The sequence below is a fragment of the Rhipicephalus microplus genome, chromosome 10 (assembly GCF_043290135.1).
Source record: "Rhipicephalus microplus isolate Deutch F79 chromosome 10, USDA_Rmic, whole genome shotgun sequence".
Taxonomy (NCBI): Eukaryota; Metazoa; Arthropoda; class Arachnida; order Ixodida; family Ixodidae; genus Rhipicephalus; species Rhipicephalus microplus.
In genome coordinates, this window is record NC_134709.1 from 3,179,193 (window position 1) to 3,195,935 (window position 16,743).

Sequence of the window (16,743 nt, forward strand, 5' to 3'; positions counted from 1 at the left end):
AAGCAGCTCTCTTCTGCGCGTGGCAGTTGCGGCGAACGGTTGTCTCTAACATGGGTCCACGGTGAATGGCACCGCAGGTTGTGCGTCGGGGGCCCTCATGGTAAGTCAAGCGTTGGTGATGCCGCCTTGGGTGTGTTATTGTGTTTGTCATGTCTTGGAGTGTATGGTAATATTGTGTAAGGATGTCTTAGTGTGCTGATCACGATTGGCATTATAATTATTCGGCTGACAATATCATCATTCTAAATTAGTTAAATAACTGCATGTTGTTGTTTGGTTTGTACCGACCATGTCTGCTGCGTCCGTTCACTTCAAGAGGGTGGCGTGGTGCTCTCGCTCGCCATTTCGAGACCCCACAAGACAAACATGCACGAATTTACTGACGTGAGTAATGTTGTTAGAAAGTCACATATGCTGTGTGATACGTAGAAACAACAGCTATCAAAATAGTTCATGTAGCAGCATGGAAGCAAAGGAACAACTTAATCAACATGAAAGACAAGTTACCGAGCGAAAATTTCGATGGTCTTCTTACGTTATAGGCTGCGACGGTTGAGTTAAACAATACATCAGTGAGACTGGCATTTCAAGAAAAAAAAACAATGAATATGCCGCGGGGAAACTTCGATTGATGTAATATACCGTCGCTAAACACGTGGAATCTTCAAACCAAATAAAAGCATTCATCATGCTCGCCACCTGGAATTTCTGCACATACACTGAACAACAGTGATCAGATGCTTCCAACATGTACTCTCAGTGCTTACATCATGCACTTAGGCATTTTTACATATACTGTACGAGGCTCCCGTAGCGGGTGTCGAAATGTCGATAAACTTTGTATTCCTTTAGTAGGTGCATCATTTTTCGTCTACACTGAGAAACAACAGTTAGGCACTGCCTTTTTTTTTTACCCCTGCATCTTCTAGCTGTTAAATCTAGTTGCAACCGAAGGTACGACTTTTTAAGCTTTGATCAATGATAATGCTTATTTTCGTGACGGTTGCACAGACTGTCGTCAGTTTCCATGACCAGGCCAGATTTCTCGAAAATTCCTCGACATTTCCAGGTTTTTCAGGTTGGTAGACACCCTGGTCTTGCATATGGAAGCTAGGCTTCTGCCGCTTACTATCCAGTTTAAATTGTTAGCAGTACAGTCATTTCTAAGGCTGCATGAATACCCCATAAGGCATTCAGAAACAGTTTTTATTGCCCATCCTCACTTGCTTTTTGGAGCATTTCATGCTCCTCAAAATTTTGCTATACAAAGCGTAATAGCGACAACTCCATTAAAAGAGCGTTTGATGATATTTTTTAAAACAGTGTGAAACTTACGTCACTCCACTTATTGAACAATATATCAAGAATTACCTGCCAATAAAGGCAGTCATAGATGGATGCTTCACAAAGCGAAGAAAAATGTGGGATTGGAATTTTCCCTCTTTCTTCAGATTGGTCGTTTTCTTTTCGCCTTCCGACTTTTGCGCCCATCATTAAGGGGTCGTGCCTTTAATAATTAACTTTCTTGTTTCTGGTCGGATGATGATGAAAATTGGCATAGACACTAAGAATGGCCTCACAGTTCATCCAAAAAATTTTCGAGGCGATAGTACAAATACTTAATGAGAGACAAATTATTTTTCAATTGAACCTCGTGGAGGGGCTGGAGGATTTATAAAATGACAGAAATGGTTGGTAATTACTGTATGCACAGCCAAATGTACGTTGAAGGGGGCTGCATTTTCAAAATAATTTTTTTGCAACACTAAAATTTGTAGTTAACGTTTTCTCCAGCGACACTGCAATGAGCACACTTGCACTACAAACAAGAAACCTTGTTTTTACGTCTCTAAAACACCTAAAGATTGTGACCTCAGGTTTGTCTTGTGATATTTTCCTTTTCATGTTTTACGAAGAACAAGTATGGATTTCAAACCAAGTTCTTTGTATGAAGGAGTGGTGTTATAGGCATGACAGAAAAGATTGGGATTGAATAAGACCATATACTAAAATGATTACACATATTTCTTGTGCTAAAGTTGTAATTAGCGTAATTAAGTACTTGATTACTAATATTCCCTGAACATTTCTTCATTTGGAGAGAGGTTTATTGCATCAGAAAAATGGATCACACCATCACGGCCTATGCCTTCTTTCCAAATAACAAAGTTATGGGCAGAAGACTGGTGGCACAGGAATTTTTAGCAGTATATTTAATGACGCGAAACGGGCACATAAAAATTCGTGCCCCTGATTCATACATGCTCTCTTGCCACTCTAGCCAGGAAACGCATCATGATACAGTCGGTCGCGGAAACGCTGATCTACGAGGCTTTCACTGCCTCAGAACATTCATAGACGTTCATGGCGATACCAAGCACGGCTCCAAGCACGTATATATTGCATCACACGTTTAAATCCCATCACAAAAGCTTATTGACAGCACTCCATTTGACCGTCGAGTGCGTGCCGCATAAACAGTGCAGCCGCGTAATGCACTTGACGGCGGCGTTAGGTGACGCGCGAAATGTGTAATTACGACGACAAAAAATTGGCGCGCACTGCACTTGGCATCACATTTTCGAATGGCGACGCGGGAAACTGCTGGACGCAGTTCCAAGTAATCCTTGTCAGTGAAGGGGGAGTGCCGAGTCTGAATGTGTGGTCCGCTGCCAATGCGTAAAATGCCCGTACACGGTTCAGAGTACCTAGCAAGTGATGTGCTTCATTTCTTGCGAAGAAGCCTGCCGCCAAGAGTGAGGTAGTGCGTCGTTCCTGCCCGCAGTCTTAGCGACGACTCCGATGACGCACCGGGCTGGTAAACCGCGCGCCTGCTTGTAGTAATCTGATCGTGCATCCGGTGTGGCGGCTCATAGTAAACTGATCGTGCCGCCGCTTACAGTTTCGTTGCTTGTGAAAAAGCACGTCGCCACGAGTGCGTTAGCACGTCGTTCCTGCCCGCCGTCTCGCTGTTGGTGGAGTTAGGGCTAAGAACGACTCCGATGACGCGCTGCACTCGTAGACCGCGCGCCCGCTCGTAGTAACCTGATTGCGCATCCGCTTACGGCTCCTAGCTAACGCGTAATTATATCCTAAGTGATCATCGAGCCGTGAAAACGTAACGAAGCAGCGATTTTCGAAAGCCATGTCCTCGCGACGCACAAGCAGCAGACGACGATCTCCCGGAACGAGCATCGGGCCAATGAAGAGGCAAGCTGAGACAACATGGCGGCCACAGCCAATCAAGGGCCTCTAAACAACCTTCAAACATTTGCTTTTTGTACGCTTGTTTTTATAGGGAGGAGCCAGCTGAGGCGGCAATGTTAAACACGGAGAAATGCTCTTTCGGTGCTGGCCCCGCCATCGCGAAGCTATCATTTCTCGAAAATCGCCGTTTTCTCGCTATTTTAAGAAATATTTTCGCTACCTAGGTGGGTAAAACGAACTTTCCGAAGCACTTCTACGGGGTTTTCAGTGTAGATATTTTGGAATCAGATAGAAAAAGGGTTCCAGAAACTGAAAACTTCATTTTCAAAAAATCGATTAAAATCCGAAAGCCGTGTCCCCCCAAAACAAAATATCTTTCTTGCTTTTTGTAAACTATAGCAGCATCCATAAGCCCAGCAATAATTTTGACAGATTTGCTATCGGTATTGTTCAGCACTCATTCGAACATTTTGAATGCTTTCAAGTCATTGGTTCCACTGCACATAAATATAATCCAGTTAGTTTGGGTTCCACGGCAGATGGGCTACTAACGCATGCACAAGCATACATCATACATAAGGTAGTCCCCCCCCCCCCCCTTCCGATCTTCATGACAGCCTCTGAGCGCTGTAACCACCGATCTGCCATAGCCGGCCTGAAAGTTAAATAAAATACCTAAAAAGATGTCAGACACAGCAAAGAGACTCGCTTGTTCATCGAAGGCAGTGAGAGCAGAATTTCTACAATGAAATACAATAACACAGTGCTGAGCCGAAAACAAACACAGACAAAAATAAGCAACTAGCTGTGCTCGCACGCCTGAAATGAAGAGAAAACAACAGATGTCTCTGTTGAACGTTGACGCATGGCCTTGCTGCTTTCATTCGATAGGAATGCCAACACATTCTCCTGCCCGCGCTAGAAACTTCTGGGAGGGCTCCGAGGTGGACGCCATGGGCAATGGGAGACCAGGGCGAGTTCATTTTTGGCTCTCAGAGATAGGGCTGTAGACTGCTTTAGGCTTGTTCTACTAGCATACTACTATGCGCTGTAGTGAAAAAGATTATTAGGCGAACTCGACTTCGGCATTGCTCGCCTCGCACTCATGCGCACCAACCAAGGAGCGGTGTTGGGGGTAAGGGCGGCAGTTGACGCTATGTATTAATAGGAAAGCTTGATTAGCTTGATTTGATTAATTGAAGGGCATAAATTGGTTAGGATTGATCAATTGATCGAGAACCGGTGAACTATTTTCGTTAATCAATTTTACCATCCCTAAATGGAAGGCAGAGCTGCATTGGGTTTTCTAAACATTAGGTCTCTGAATACCGTATTTACTCGATTCTACCGCGCCCTCGATTGTAACGCGCACCAGATTTCCACCGCGAAAAAAAAAAAAAGTAAGACATCGATTGCAACGCGCACCCATTTTTTTCGCTGGCCCGCACGATCACACCACTCGAAAAAACGATTCCTTTCGGGAGCGTCTTCCATTCAAATACGAGGTACGGGTGAAGCTTGTGCCCATCTGACGTGTAACAGAGCATTGTCGTCACTGTAGCTTTACTGTGGACCGATGCCAGCACGCGAACTTGCTTCGCCCCCTTCTTCTCGACGATTGTGGTGCCAGGCATGTCGAAGTAAAGAGGCGTCTGATCGGCATTCCTGATTTGCCCAAGCAGGTAGCCGTTGTTGCGCCGCAAGTTTAGGACGAACCTCTGAAAACTGTGAAGCTTTTCATCGTACTCCTCCGCAAAGCTTTTCGCATATGCATTTTCCCCTTCGGAGGGAAAAGCTTTTCCTCTTCATAAAGTTAGTTAGCCAGCACCTGCTCGCTTTAAACTGGCTCCGCATTAGACCTTTTTTTAAGACTAATTGCATAGCCCGCACTTGGAGCAGTTTTGTCATCACGGGCCGCTGTGCCGCTCGCTGCTCAAGCACATGCTCGCCGAGGAGCTCTTTAGTTTGCGGAAACCGACCCTGCTATGGTCCACCGAAGCCTTTGCGTGAAGCTTTGCTGTCGACAATCTTTTGCTTTTGTTTCCGCCGGTCCCACACGCACGTTTCGGGAACTCCGAACGACCGCGATGCGGCCCGATCTCCGTCCATTTCTGCACACTCGATGACTTTTCTTTTAAAAGCGGCATCTTGGTGCACTCGAGTTTTTGGAGTCTGCCCTTCCATGCCGTCGATGCTAATGCGCTACAAGATGACGAACTCCTCAGCACACGTACGAAATGCCGCACGTGGGAAACACATAGGCAGAAATGGCAGACCCGCCATGCCGACGCACGTAGGGGGCGGCCATTTGGGATTTGCCGATGGCAATAGATTGACCGTAATTTTTTTGTTCGTACTCGATTCTAACGCGCATGCGATTTATGAACTCGCTTAACCGGAAAAAAGGTGCGCGTTAGATTCGAGTAATTACGGTAAATAAATTCTCACCTTGTTGTTTCCTGCTGTCCCGAGGAATCCTGCAGAAGCTTGTTGATGCGGTCCTTTGGCACACCGCGTGCCTGCAGCCACGCCTGGCACTTTTCACGCTGTTTGGCTGCCTGCGCAACCTCCAGCTTCAGGCCGTTGATCTCCCGCTCCAGCTGCTTGTAGTAGGCCTGGGAGGCGCGTACTTCGTCGGCCAGCCTACCCTGGGCCTCACGAAGGAGCGCCAGCCTCCGCTGAAGCAACGCCCCGTTCTCCTCGACAGCCCGACGCTCCTGCTCTCCACTGCAACAGTCCCGGCTGAAGTGGCGGAGTAAATCAGCCTGCTCCTCGAACATGGCAGCTGCCTCGTCGAACGACTGCAATGCCTGTCCCTTCAGTTGAAGCTCCTGACTGAGCCTGTTGAACTGGTCATGAAATTGGTCGAACTGACGGCTGCGCGAGAGGAACTCTCGGTTGGTCTCCATCAGGCGCTGGCCGACACGTTCCACGCTCCACTCCCGCTGATCTTCGTCGTCGGGTTGATGATACTTGGAAACCGGGTAGAGCAACCGCACATTGAGGAAGTTGTTGTAGTGCTCCAAGGATTCGCGCCGGTAGTGGCTGATCAGCTCGGGCACAGAGTTGAAGGTGAGGGGCTCAGAGAAGCCATACTTGCCCGCTCGCTGGTAGATCTTGATCAGTTTGTTGCTGCCGCCCACTCGAAGAGTGAGCGTATAGTCACCCGAGCCCCGGTCCAGAGCATCTCGAACAAGGAACGTGCCGTCCGCGGCGTCCTTCAGCTTTTCTGAGCATTCCTCCCTGCAAGACACCAAGGCAGTGTGAGAAGCAGCCAAAAAGTAAGCTTCGATAAAGCTGTAACAGGGCTAGTTGGTATGCCTTCATATTTTAATGCACTGCCAGACAAGACATAGACCAGAAAAAATAGGAAACACAGGGCCAATGCACAATCTTATTGTTTAATTCAGTAATTGACAGATTTATGTACGAGAAAACTGAAAAGGGAACAACTTTGTGCATCAGGCTGTGTTGCTTCTCAGCTCATGCCTTACATGAGAGTGCATTAAAACATGAAGGGCGACCATAGTTTCTGCACTCACCTGGATATGTCACCCCAGTACCATTCAGCTTCCAAGAGGCTCCGGTCTATAGGTGGCTGCTGGCTAGACCTTGACGTCCGCCGAGGGGGCAGGGCTGTAATCAAGACGTACTGTAAGAACTCTAGTAATAAGCATGACCGTCATCTTACCGTAAAGTTGAGTAGCACACTTTTTAACATTGACAACAGGAACAAGAGGGACACGACACTCGCTTTAAGTGCTGTGTCCTTGTTCCTGTTGTCCACGTTTAAAAAATGCGCTACTCAACTTTCAATAAAATGAACAGTCACCAAATAGCCCAGCTCTCAAACTTATTGAGCATGAACATAAGTGGCACAAGGAAGAAAACCCACCCGGTGTGCCCCCATTCTGGAAGACCGGCAAGGGCTCGCCCCAGTCTCCGCGCAGCAGCAGTATCTCAAGCACACGTCCATGCCATTGCGCATTGTGTGCCATAGACACGACCTGTTCCCAGGGTGGTCGCAGCACAACAAATGCTAAGCAGTGAGCTAGCCGCAGGGGCCGCTCGCACCTTCCTCTGCTGTGGGCCAGACGGCAGATGCGGCACAGATGGGCCATCAGGGCTCGCAGGGCTCGGAAATGCACAGCCGGCAATTGACTGACCAGCCGAACCACAGCTGCCTCATCCCCTGCCTCTGCAGCAAGTGGGGGAGGAGAGAACAGAGAGACGATTTCGTTTGGGTAAGTTGGTGCATTCTTGAACACCTATTCAAGGGCTGCGTGTTAAAGCACGAATAAAGGGGATTCAAAATTATTATTTGAAATTTTCAACAATTTAAATTCGAATCAAACAAATTTGCATACAGTCAAACCCCACAAAGAAACTCACGAGGCGCTGAAAAATTCTGTTGAAACAAAAACTTTGCTATAGAAAAATTTAAAAAAAAATGTAGTTGGCCTGAGCTAGCAGAACGAACATTCATTATCAAAATGTAAAAAATGTAGGCTGATTCCTTCTCTTTCCCAGCCGTGTCATAAAGCAATTCTCAGACATTTATAGTGATGCCATCTTCAAGAGCATGCTGCAACAATGTCTTCTGGAAATTAGCACTAACAAGCTATCCACCGTAAATATGATATCCGATGCCGCTGAGATGCAGATGTGATGCCATAAACAGGAAACTTGTGCCCTTTCAATGCTAATCTTATCCACTAGTCACGATTGAATGATTTTGATCTGACCAGCGACCACACTGGCCAAGCTAGGAAAGAACGAAAAGCATGGCATCGTTAAAGGTATCGATCCACAATTGCACCTAGCAGCAGCGTGGAAAACAAAGCCACTGAGCCAACTAAGCTTCAGCTTGTCTGCAGCTAAGAATTAAGCCAGTGGCAAAAGCAGGGCAGACTCATTGGGTGTGATCAGTAAGCGGGCTCCAAACTTTAAAAGAACATGCTTGAGTGCACCGCCTTCAGAGGCAGCGGTGCGAACATGTCGCGAGTGGTCGATGTATGTTCTCAGCACTCCTTCATTAGAAAAACGTGTGAAAATAGTTGACATACAATTTTTTTGACGTCCGAAATTCCAGACATGCCCGATTTCCCAGACTCATCTGTGGCACTGTTCAGTTCCCCATAGAGTCAATGTATAGAAAGTCTGAGATTATAGACGTTTATAGGTTTGCCATCCGATTTTCTGGACTTTTTACCGCTAACTGCAGACTCAAAATCACTATCGACGACGCTATTTTGTTAGTTTTCGTACACATCGCAGTTTCCGTACACTTGAAACCACCAGTGCCGCAATCCAGCACATGCCAATACGCTGCCAGCCGTAGAATAGGCTGCACTGTCTGTATAGCCTGTGCTCCGACAGTAAAAAAAGCTACGCTGTTGACCTATGGTCTGCCGTCAGCGTGCTTGCAGACTCACGGAAAGCGGATACGCAACAGAGCTTCCATACCTGTTTTCGCTACGGGAGCTTTATAGTGGACGCCGAGAGGGCCGTAGCGCTCGGAGTGCACAGCATGTGTAACAAACTTCCCCACGCGAACATTGTCTTCGACGACCTGCACAGTGCCGGTGTTTCGATTCCAGTTGAGATAACCCTTCAGGGCTTTGCTGAAGCTGCGTGCGAAATCGACCGGTGACGAAATCCTTCTACGGTGTCTCCAAATTCAAAATTTCTGAACTACTGAACTTTTGCAGATTTTCCACAATGATTAAAAGCAAATTCCATGACCGCCATGTCTGTTTGGAAAACTATGTGTGCTGAAAATAAACCCTCGCGTAGTAAAAAAAAAAAAAAATCAGGGGCTCCATATAAAGTAAGTAAACATATTAACCAGACGTATTCAGAATGTTCTGAGCGCATGTGGTAAATGTAAAAAAATATGTATATCTAGCCAAAAGAAAACCCCTGAGTCAGCCAGTGAGCAAGTCAGCAGTTCGATGTTCAGAAGAACCACGAAGCAAACACCCCAGTTAGATAACCGTAGATGAATGTTTGAAGCAGCTTGCAATAGTCCGACATCACACCCAAATCTACTAGGAAACGTAGGAGTGGTGCCATCTCGTGGCATCCGTTTAAAATGAGGACACGGGAGCCTGGCCAATTCTGCCACTGGAGTACAATTTAGTTGATTATAATGGCGGTAGCCCATGCTGCTTAGGATGTGGATGACATTGAATTAGACCACCCTGAACTATTTAAGATGCGAGTTGGATTAGATCTGATTCGACCTAGATTGCTGTATTTACTAATGATTTGCATCTCCGCCTAAATTCCACACCTCTAAAATATACTTTCCAGCAAAAACAAAAAACATACACACACGAGGAAAAAATCAGAATAGCTACTACTGGCATATTGTGTACTTTGCCTTGACAACGAGTAATGGTAACATTGCAAAAACAGATGCGTACTGCAAAAATTTATTTCTTTCTTTTTCCGGCCACATGCACGTTTGTATTTTATGTCTCTGGGCTCTGACACTTGAAGTGCAACGAAAGTCCTTGGACGGCTGCAATGAAAGCTGGGGACAACGTTTAAAGTGCTGACGTTTGAATACAGCTACGCCTCGATATAACGAAATTAATAAATTTCTGAAAAAATTCGTTATAAAGAGAATTTCATTATATGCGGGTTCGGTACGAAAATTCACAAAATAAACGTGCAAGTTGTATAAAAGGGGGACTGAAGGCAAATTTAACCCCAAATACTTATTTTACAGTAAAAAAACTGCTTTATTATTGTGATAGCAAATATGGACACTCTCAGCGAGTTTTCGCCGTCATTTTTCGTAACAAGTAAAAATCGATAACATGCCCCCGCACATCCTAACTTACACAAGGGGGTAAAAGCATGCGAGCGCTGCTGAAGCAGGGATCAAATTAGTTTTGGAGTGTATGGCAATATTGTGTAAGGATGTCTTAGCGCGTTGGTCACGATTGATGTTATAATTCGGCTGACGATATGGTCGATCAAAAGTAGTTAAATAAATATGTGTGTTTGGTTTGGACCGACTGGGTCTGCTGTGTCCATTCACTCCAAGAGCGTGGTGGATCTCTCCCTATCCAGACCCCACACATTGCACAGCATATGAACAGCGGCGCTCAATATGACTTGCCACATAGAAGCGGCCATAAGATATCGGCAGCATTGCTAATGTTAAGGGGGGTATTGCAAAAATGGCAAAAAAATCAATTTATTGAAAATGATGTCTGTTTCCAAAATATCTGCACTGAAAACCGCACAGAAGTGCTTCGATGATTTGTGGGGTTTAACGTCCCAAAACCACCATATGATTATGAGAGATGCCGTAGTGGAGGGCTCCGGAAATTTCGACCACCCGGGGTTCTTTAACATGCGCCCAAATCTGAGCACACGGGCCTACAACATTTCCGCCTCCATTGGAAATGCAGCTGCCGCAGCCGGGAATCGAACCCGCGACCTGCGGGTCAGCAGCCGTGTACCTTAGCCACTAGACCACCGCGGCGGGGCTCGCAGAAGTGCTTCGGAAAATTTGTTTCACCTTCCTAGGTAGCAAAAAGTTTTCTAGAAATCGCGAGAAAACAGAGATTTGAAAGAAATGATAGCTTCACGATAGCAATGGCGGGAGCCGGCTACGTGGGCTCATCAAAAATAGCATTTCTCAGAGTTCAAATTTTCCGCCTCAGCTGGCCCCTCCCTTTAAAAACAAACGCACAAAAAGCAAATGTTTGAAGGCTGTTTTGAGGACTCTAATTGGCTGTGACCGCCATGTCGACCCAGCTCGCCTCGCCATTGGCTTCATGCTTCCTTCGGGAAACCATCGTCCGCTGCTTGAGCGTTGCAAGGACATGACAGTCGAAAATCGCTACTTCGCGACGTGTTCAGGGCTCGATGACCACTTGGCATATACAGTGCAGTCCACTTATAACGATACCACATATAACGATATATCGGTTATAACGATGGGTCGACTTAACAGTCTCATTTCATGCATTGGGGCTATGGGGAAAAAAACCATATATAACGATATGTTATCCACCGCATATCGGATACAACGATGAAAAGTTTGCCGTGGACGGCATGTTTCATTCAGAATAATCGTAACATTTAGATTGATAAGTTCCTCTGAAACGAACTATGCCGAGACAAGACGAATAGTTAGCGTAGGCGAGTACGTATCTGCCGCCACTGCAGCACAGCGCCGGCAGCGCGTCCCGGCTGTTCAAAAAGCCGAGGAGAGCATCACGAGTTGGCGCGACGCGCTACAGATGGCGCCAGCTGTGTCACGTTTTGCGCCTCGCCGCGCGTCGACCGCGGAGAGGCTGAGAGAAATTAAAAAAAAAAATGCGAAAAGCAAAGCGCCGCGCTCCGCGGCTCCCCGCCTTCTACAACGGCAAGCCGGCAAGCTACTCGTAGCTTGCCGAACGTAAGCGGGAAAGAGAGAGAAAATAAAAAAAGCGAAAAGCAAAGCGGCGCGGCGGCATCGGGGCGGGGCCTCGTTGCCAGTCCGGCTGTATACCTCTGGCTGTGCTTTCTTCCTCCCACTGCTCCCACCCCGCCGTCGGTCAGTCTCTCTTCCTCAGCGAACCCGTGATGCGTTCTTCGGAGTAAGAAATAAAGTCTTGTTTTGACATCCTACTATCTACAATATTTATTAATTGGTGAAAATAGCGAAATGAAGCCGGGAGCTACAAAAGGTACGTCCGGCGACGATTTTTTGGTGGAAGTCCAGATATAACGATCACCGGTTATAACGATCATATTTTTAGGTTTTCTCGATATCGTTATAAGTGGACTGCACTGTATTACACTTTAGTTGGGAGCTGTAAGCGGATGCTCAATCATATTACTACAAGTGCGGCACGTCATTGAAGTCATCTTTAGGCCTAACTTCGCTGACAACAAAATGAACTTTGCGGAGAAGAACGACGCGCTAGCGCACTCGTGACAACGTGCTTCTTCGTAAGCAACGAAGCACATCACTCGCTAGTTTTTCGGAACTGCGGATGGCCATTGTACGTATTGGCAGCGGACCCTGTAGGGAGGCTACAATCTTAGTTTTTCATTTTACTCCCTAAAAAATTTTTCGTAAGATTTCTTGTTTGTAGTGCAAGTGCGCTCATAGCAGTGTCGCCAGAGAAAAAGTTAACTACAAGATTTAGTGCTGCAAAAAAATTACTCTGAAAATGCGGCCCCTTCAGCATACATTTGGCTGCGCATACAGTAATTACCAACTATTTTTGTTGTTTTATAAATCCTCTAGGCTCTCCACGAAATTCAATGAAGAAATAATTTGTCTCTCATCAAGTTCTTGTGGTATTTCCTCGAAATTTTTATGGAGGCACTGCTAGACCATTCTTAGTATTTGGACCATTTTTTATCAATATGCAACCAGAAACAAGAAAGATCGTTTTCAAAGGCATGTCCCAACCCAAGGGCCTCCTGTTAAAAATAGATGCCAGGATTTCTTACGATGGGCTAGAGCCAGAGGTAAAGAAAGTGTGTAAACAAAAGAAAACACCGCCCTTGAAAGGAAGCTGCACAGCCCGACATGTTGTTAGACAGCCGAGAATTGAAGGCGATGCTTGCAGAGCAGGTTTGTACTGTTGATGAATGAGACCTACTATAAGCGTACAAGAGCAAACTTGACCCAGAAGTTGATAAAAAAATGCGCAGCTGCACCAGCAAAAGCAGCAAAGTTGACCGATACCATATGAAAGGCGCAATAGTCCGCTGAAAAAGCAGCAAGTGCAGGTACGTGAATGCTTTGAAGAATTGAAAAGGAGAAGAACAAATGGGATGATAGTTCAACAAGAGTGGATGCTCAAACACATTGTGATGCATTATGATGTTTTTTCCTTTTAACTGTAAGAGCGGTCAAAATTCAGCTAGATGAGGCACTGCTATACTGATTTAACGATGCTTCGCCATGAATTGAGGCGTCACGGAGAACACTGCAGCATCAAAACAAAAACTGTACAGATGTTTTGATGCGAAGCTCACGGCAGGTCTACCTTCTAGCGCCTCGGGGTGCAAATGGCACGCCTAGCTATCTGCATGGCATGGTGAAATAGTTACAACAAAAAGCGACTGCTACGTGCACACGTGAGGGAGGAAGGCATCTTGGAGTAGACACCAGCGACGCCCCGTCTGGATGAATTTTCGCACCCTCTCCAGCACGCCAATGCTAACACCTCTTTTTCTAGCCACCATATCGAGGAGTGGTGCACAATGAGCACCACCTAGACAGTGTTGTAGCCCTTAGGAGCCTAGCCAACACGGGGCACACACGTGAGGCCGCCAGTTTGTGGACAGTGCCGAAGCGAGCCGTTTGGCATTTCAAGTCACACTTCAGGTGGTCTGTGTGTGGCGGAGCTAGATGGTGCAAGACAGGGGGTGTCATTCTAGTGCTGCTTATAAAAGGAAAGTTGTCCTAGTCGTGAAGTTGTTGTCCGACGCTCAACCCAGGCATGAGTTTCAAGTGGATGACAAAAAATATGCATCACCGAAGAGGCTGCAGCGTGGAATGACATCCCAGAAACTTTGTGCGCTCTTTTAAGAAGTGCAACATACTCAATGCGCTTGATGGCACCAAGGATTGCCTACTCTTTCAAGACAGCGACGACGACTCGGAAGAACACCTCTGCTTGGAATGAGGGCGGCACCTTTATGATGCGAATAATTAGAGGTACTACGAAAAAAATGATGACAAAGAAGCACAAAAGGACTAGCGGCTGTATGTTTCTCGAGTTATTTGCATCAGGCACCAACTGCTTTGTTTCATCTTAACGTTCAATAGACGTTTTCTCTTTGTGAACACTGTCTTCTGTGCTTCACTTGGCCTACATTCGAGGACGTTTTTCTTTTCCTTTTTTTGCCGGGCTTCAGACTTTTGGTAATCGGCTTAGTATTAAAGGGGGACACGGGTCTTAAAAGGTCGAAAATCGCGAAAAAAATCGACATTTTGAAGTGGACATTTTCGGAATCTGCAACTATTTTTGCACTTATTTGAGAAGCTTCTAGTTTCTCGCGCCATTATTTCTGGCACAAAATCAACTTATAACACCTCTGTGAGATGAATCTGAGCACAAATAGACACTAAAATCGTGCTTTTTCCACGCCGAACCGTTGCCCTTACACACGAGCTATCGTGGTAATCTTGGTATCGTATAAAAGGGCAGTTCTTCATATTCAATTTCCCGCCACCGGTGGCTCGCCTTGCTCATTGGTTTTTCAGCAACAATGCGTCATCGAGAAGCACCACCGCACGATTCTATTGGCTGCTTGGGGCACGTGACAAAACCTAGGCATCCGATTGGCCAAGTGGCGTTTCCGACGTCTGCTTCTCCTTCCTGACGCGCACGGACATGCGCCATTTTGTCATGGTGCTGTGGACTGCCTGTCGCAGTAAGGAAGTTCTGCGAAACACTAATTTGTGAAGCGGGTGTGGCGATCGTTCATTCGCTGTGAACTTCAGGAAGAGCCCCGCTATGGCTCAGGACAGCGAGGATAACAAACTTGGAGCGTTCAACGGCGGTCGCTGAGTCACCGGTGTAGGCCTCACTCATGTACACACCCGTCGGTTGTTGACAACGTCGCTGAAAGCGGCCGTGTTTTGGAGCCCTCAACAGTTGCAGCGCCGCAAGTAAAAAAAGCAGAAGTGAAGCTACGAGAGATAGCAATCTTTGCAACGATGGAACAGAAGCGCAGTCTTATTGCTAAACGCACCGATGCCGCGGGTTCCCCCGTCTGACGAAACGACCTCGTTTGCGGGTGAACTGCGTGACGGGTCGTCAGAGTGGAGTTCACCACGCGTCGCAAACTACAGAAAATCAATGCGTTTACGGTGAATGTGCTCGCCGCCCGTGCAAAGGAGGCTACTGGCAGCAGGTAGAGTGCTTGTAACGACGTGTCCGCAACGAACATATAGCGCCGCGGCCTCCACTCTAAAATGTGGCAATCTTACGTGAAAAGGAAACTAACACCTCGCTGCTCTTGCAGCATTGAAATCGATAAGCGAGTGCGCGAGTTCGGTCTGCGACATCAACAACTCAATCTGGACAAGCCAAAAAACATTGCTGTATCATACGACGGATCGCGGATGACGCACGCACATTCGTCGCACATAGGCGTCACCGAACTCATAACCGGCCTAGTTGGCAGACGAGCCTACGGCGACGCATCAGCTTGCAAGTGTGCTTCTGCGGAAAACATGCAGCGGGCATTGAAAAAACGTCATTTAGGTGATGCAAAACAGAAGGACTACATGCCTGGTGGCTACTAAAAAAGCTGAATTTGCAAATCATTGTAAATAAACAGCTTTGCCATGCTACCGTCTGCCCAAAATGGAGTTGTGTTATTGCATGATGTCTTAGGATTCAAATTTTGCTGTAGTTGCAAACTTCTCTAAAAGATATCTCTGCCTCCAGAGCTGCTAGGACTGTCATTTTTGTAGCGACATGCAGCTGTACACAATGGTAGGTGTGAATTTTTGATTGAGATCTTCATAAACACAAAAATATTTGGCACTTCTTCTCAAGTACAGTGTTCCCCTTAAGGTCGGCGTGGATTCAAGCAAACACGGTATTAAAAAAGTATGTTTTGGCTTGCATTCGTTTTGTTTTTAACTGCCAGATTTTTCCGATGTTTTCCCAGTTTCTTGAGGGTCTGAACAATCAAACCTCGGCTGTATTTCGACTCGTTCTGGCCGAGTAAGCAAGAGCTGGGAACATTTGAGGATACAATGCATTCTTTTCCTTGACTAATCTTGTATGCTTTTGTACTCTCCGTTCGTTCATGTTGTAGCACAGACTGCCGCTCGTACATGCGGTGGTGCGTGAGTGTGCTCGATTTCGTAGTGCCAATGACATCCGCTTGCCGCTCACTAACAGCTATACATTTTACTTATTGCCTTTTAGGTGACGGCTTCCTACTCTGTCGTTTATCGCTCCCAGGTGTGGACAAAGCTAGAAATGTTTACAGGGAGGTGCTGGTACATAAGCATCAACAAAATCAGCCTGTTGCGACTAGTGGATGATCAAACAGCATTGAATACGCATAAGTCCCTACTCCCCGATACCACGCTTCTATCTCAGCGTTGTCGAATACCATGTGATGGCAGACAGCTGCTGGTGTTAGGGTGTTAGTGAAACTGCTAGATTCATTCACGAAAGTCGTCATGGCCATTTATTCAGCATGCTTTTAAGCATGGCATCGCTATGCATATGTGAAAATCACGTCGAGATGTTGCTGGCAACGAAAAGAAAGCAGCCAACACTTTTTGAATTTCAGGAATAAAAGTTCCGTCGTATTGCTAGCTCAAGTCAGCTATATTTTTCCATTTCACAACAACGAAATTTTCCCTACAACGAAATTTTTTTCGAGGCCCCTCAATTCATTGTACAGTCAAACCTCTTTAATACGTACCCGCTTAATATGTAACTGCGGTTTATACGTAGTAGCGAGGAATCCCCCGCCCTATCTCCATTGAACCCCATGTATTGGCTGACCGCTTAAGCCGTAGTCGCTTGTGGTGTTATG

The 16,743-nt window shown here is 46.4% G+C and overlaps 1 protein-coding gene across 4 annotated transcripts in view; it reads right to left on the reverse strand.

The window, feature by feature from the left end:
- Pi3K21B (phosphatidylinositol 3-kinase regulatory subunit alpha) overlaps positions 1-16,743 on the reverse strand; it is a 165,667-nt gene that overhangs the window by 10,895 nt on the left and 138,029 nt on the right. For all 4 annotated transcript variants that reach the window (XM_075874876.1, XM_037432170.2, XM_075874877.1 and 1 more), the window contains 3 exons: positions 7,103-7,405; positions 6,750-6,843; positions 5,656-6,450 (listed from right to left, as the gene is read on the reverse strand). In XM_075874876.1, coding sequence (XP_075730991.1) covers positions 5,656-6,450; positions 6,750-6,843; positions 7,103-7,405 — 1,192 coding nt within the window. The remainder of the gene's footprint in view (positions 1-5,655; positions 6,451-6,749; positions 6,844-7,102; positions 7,406-16,743) is intronic.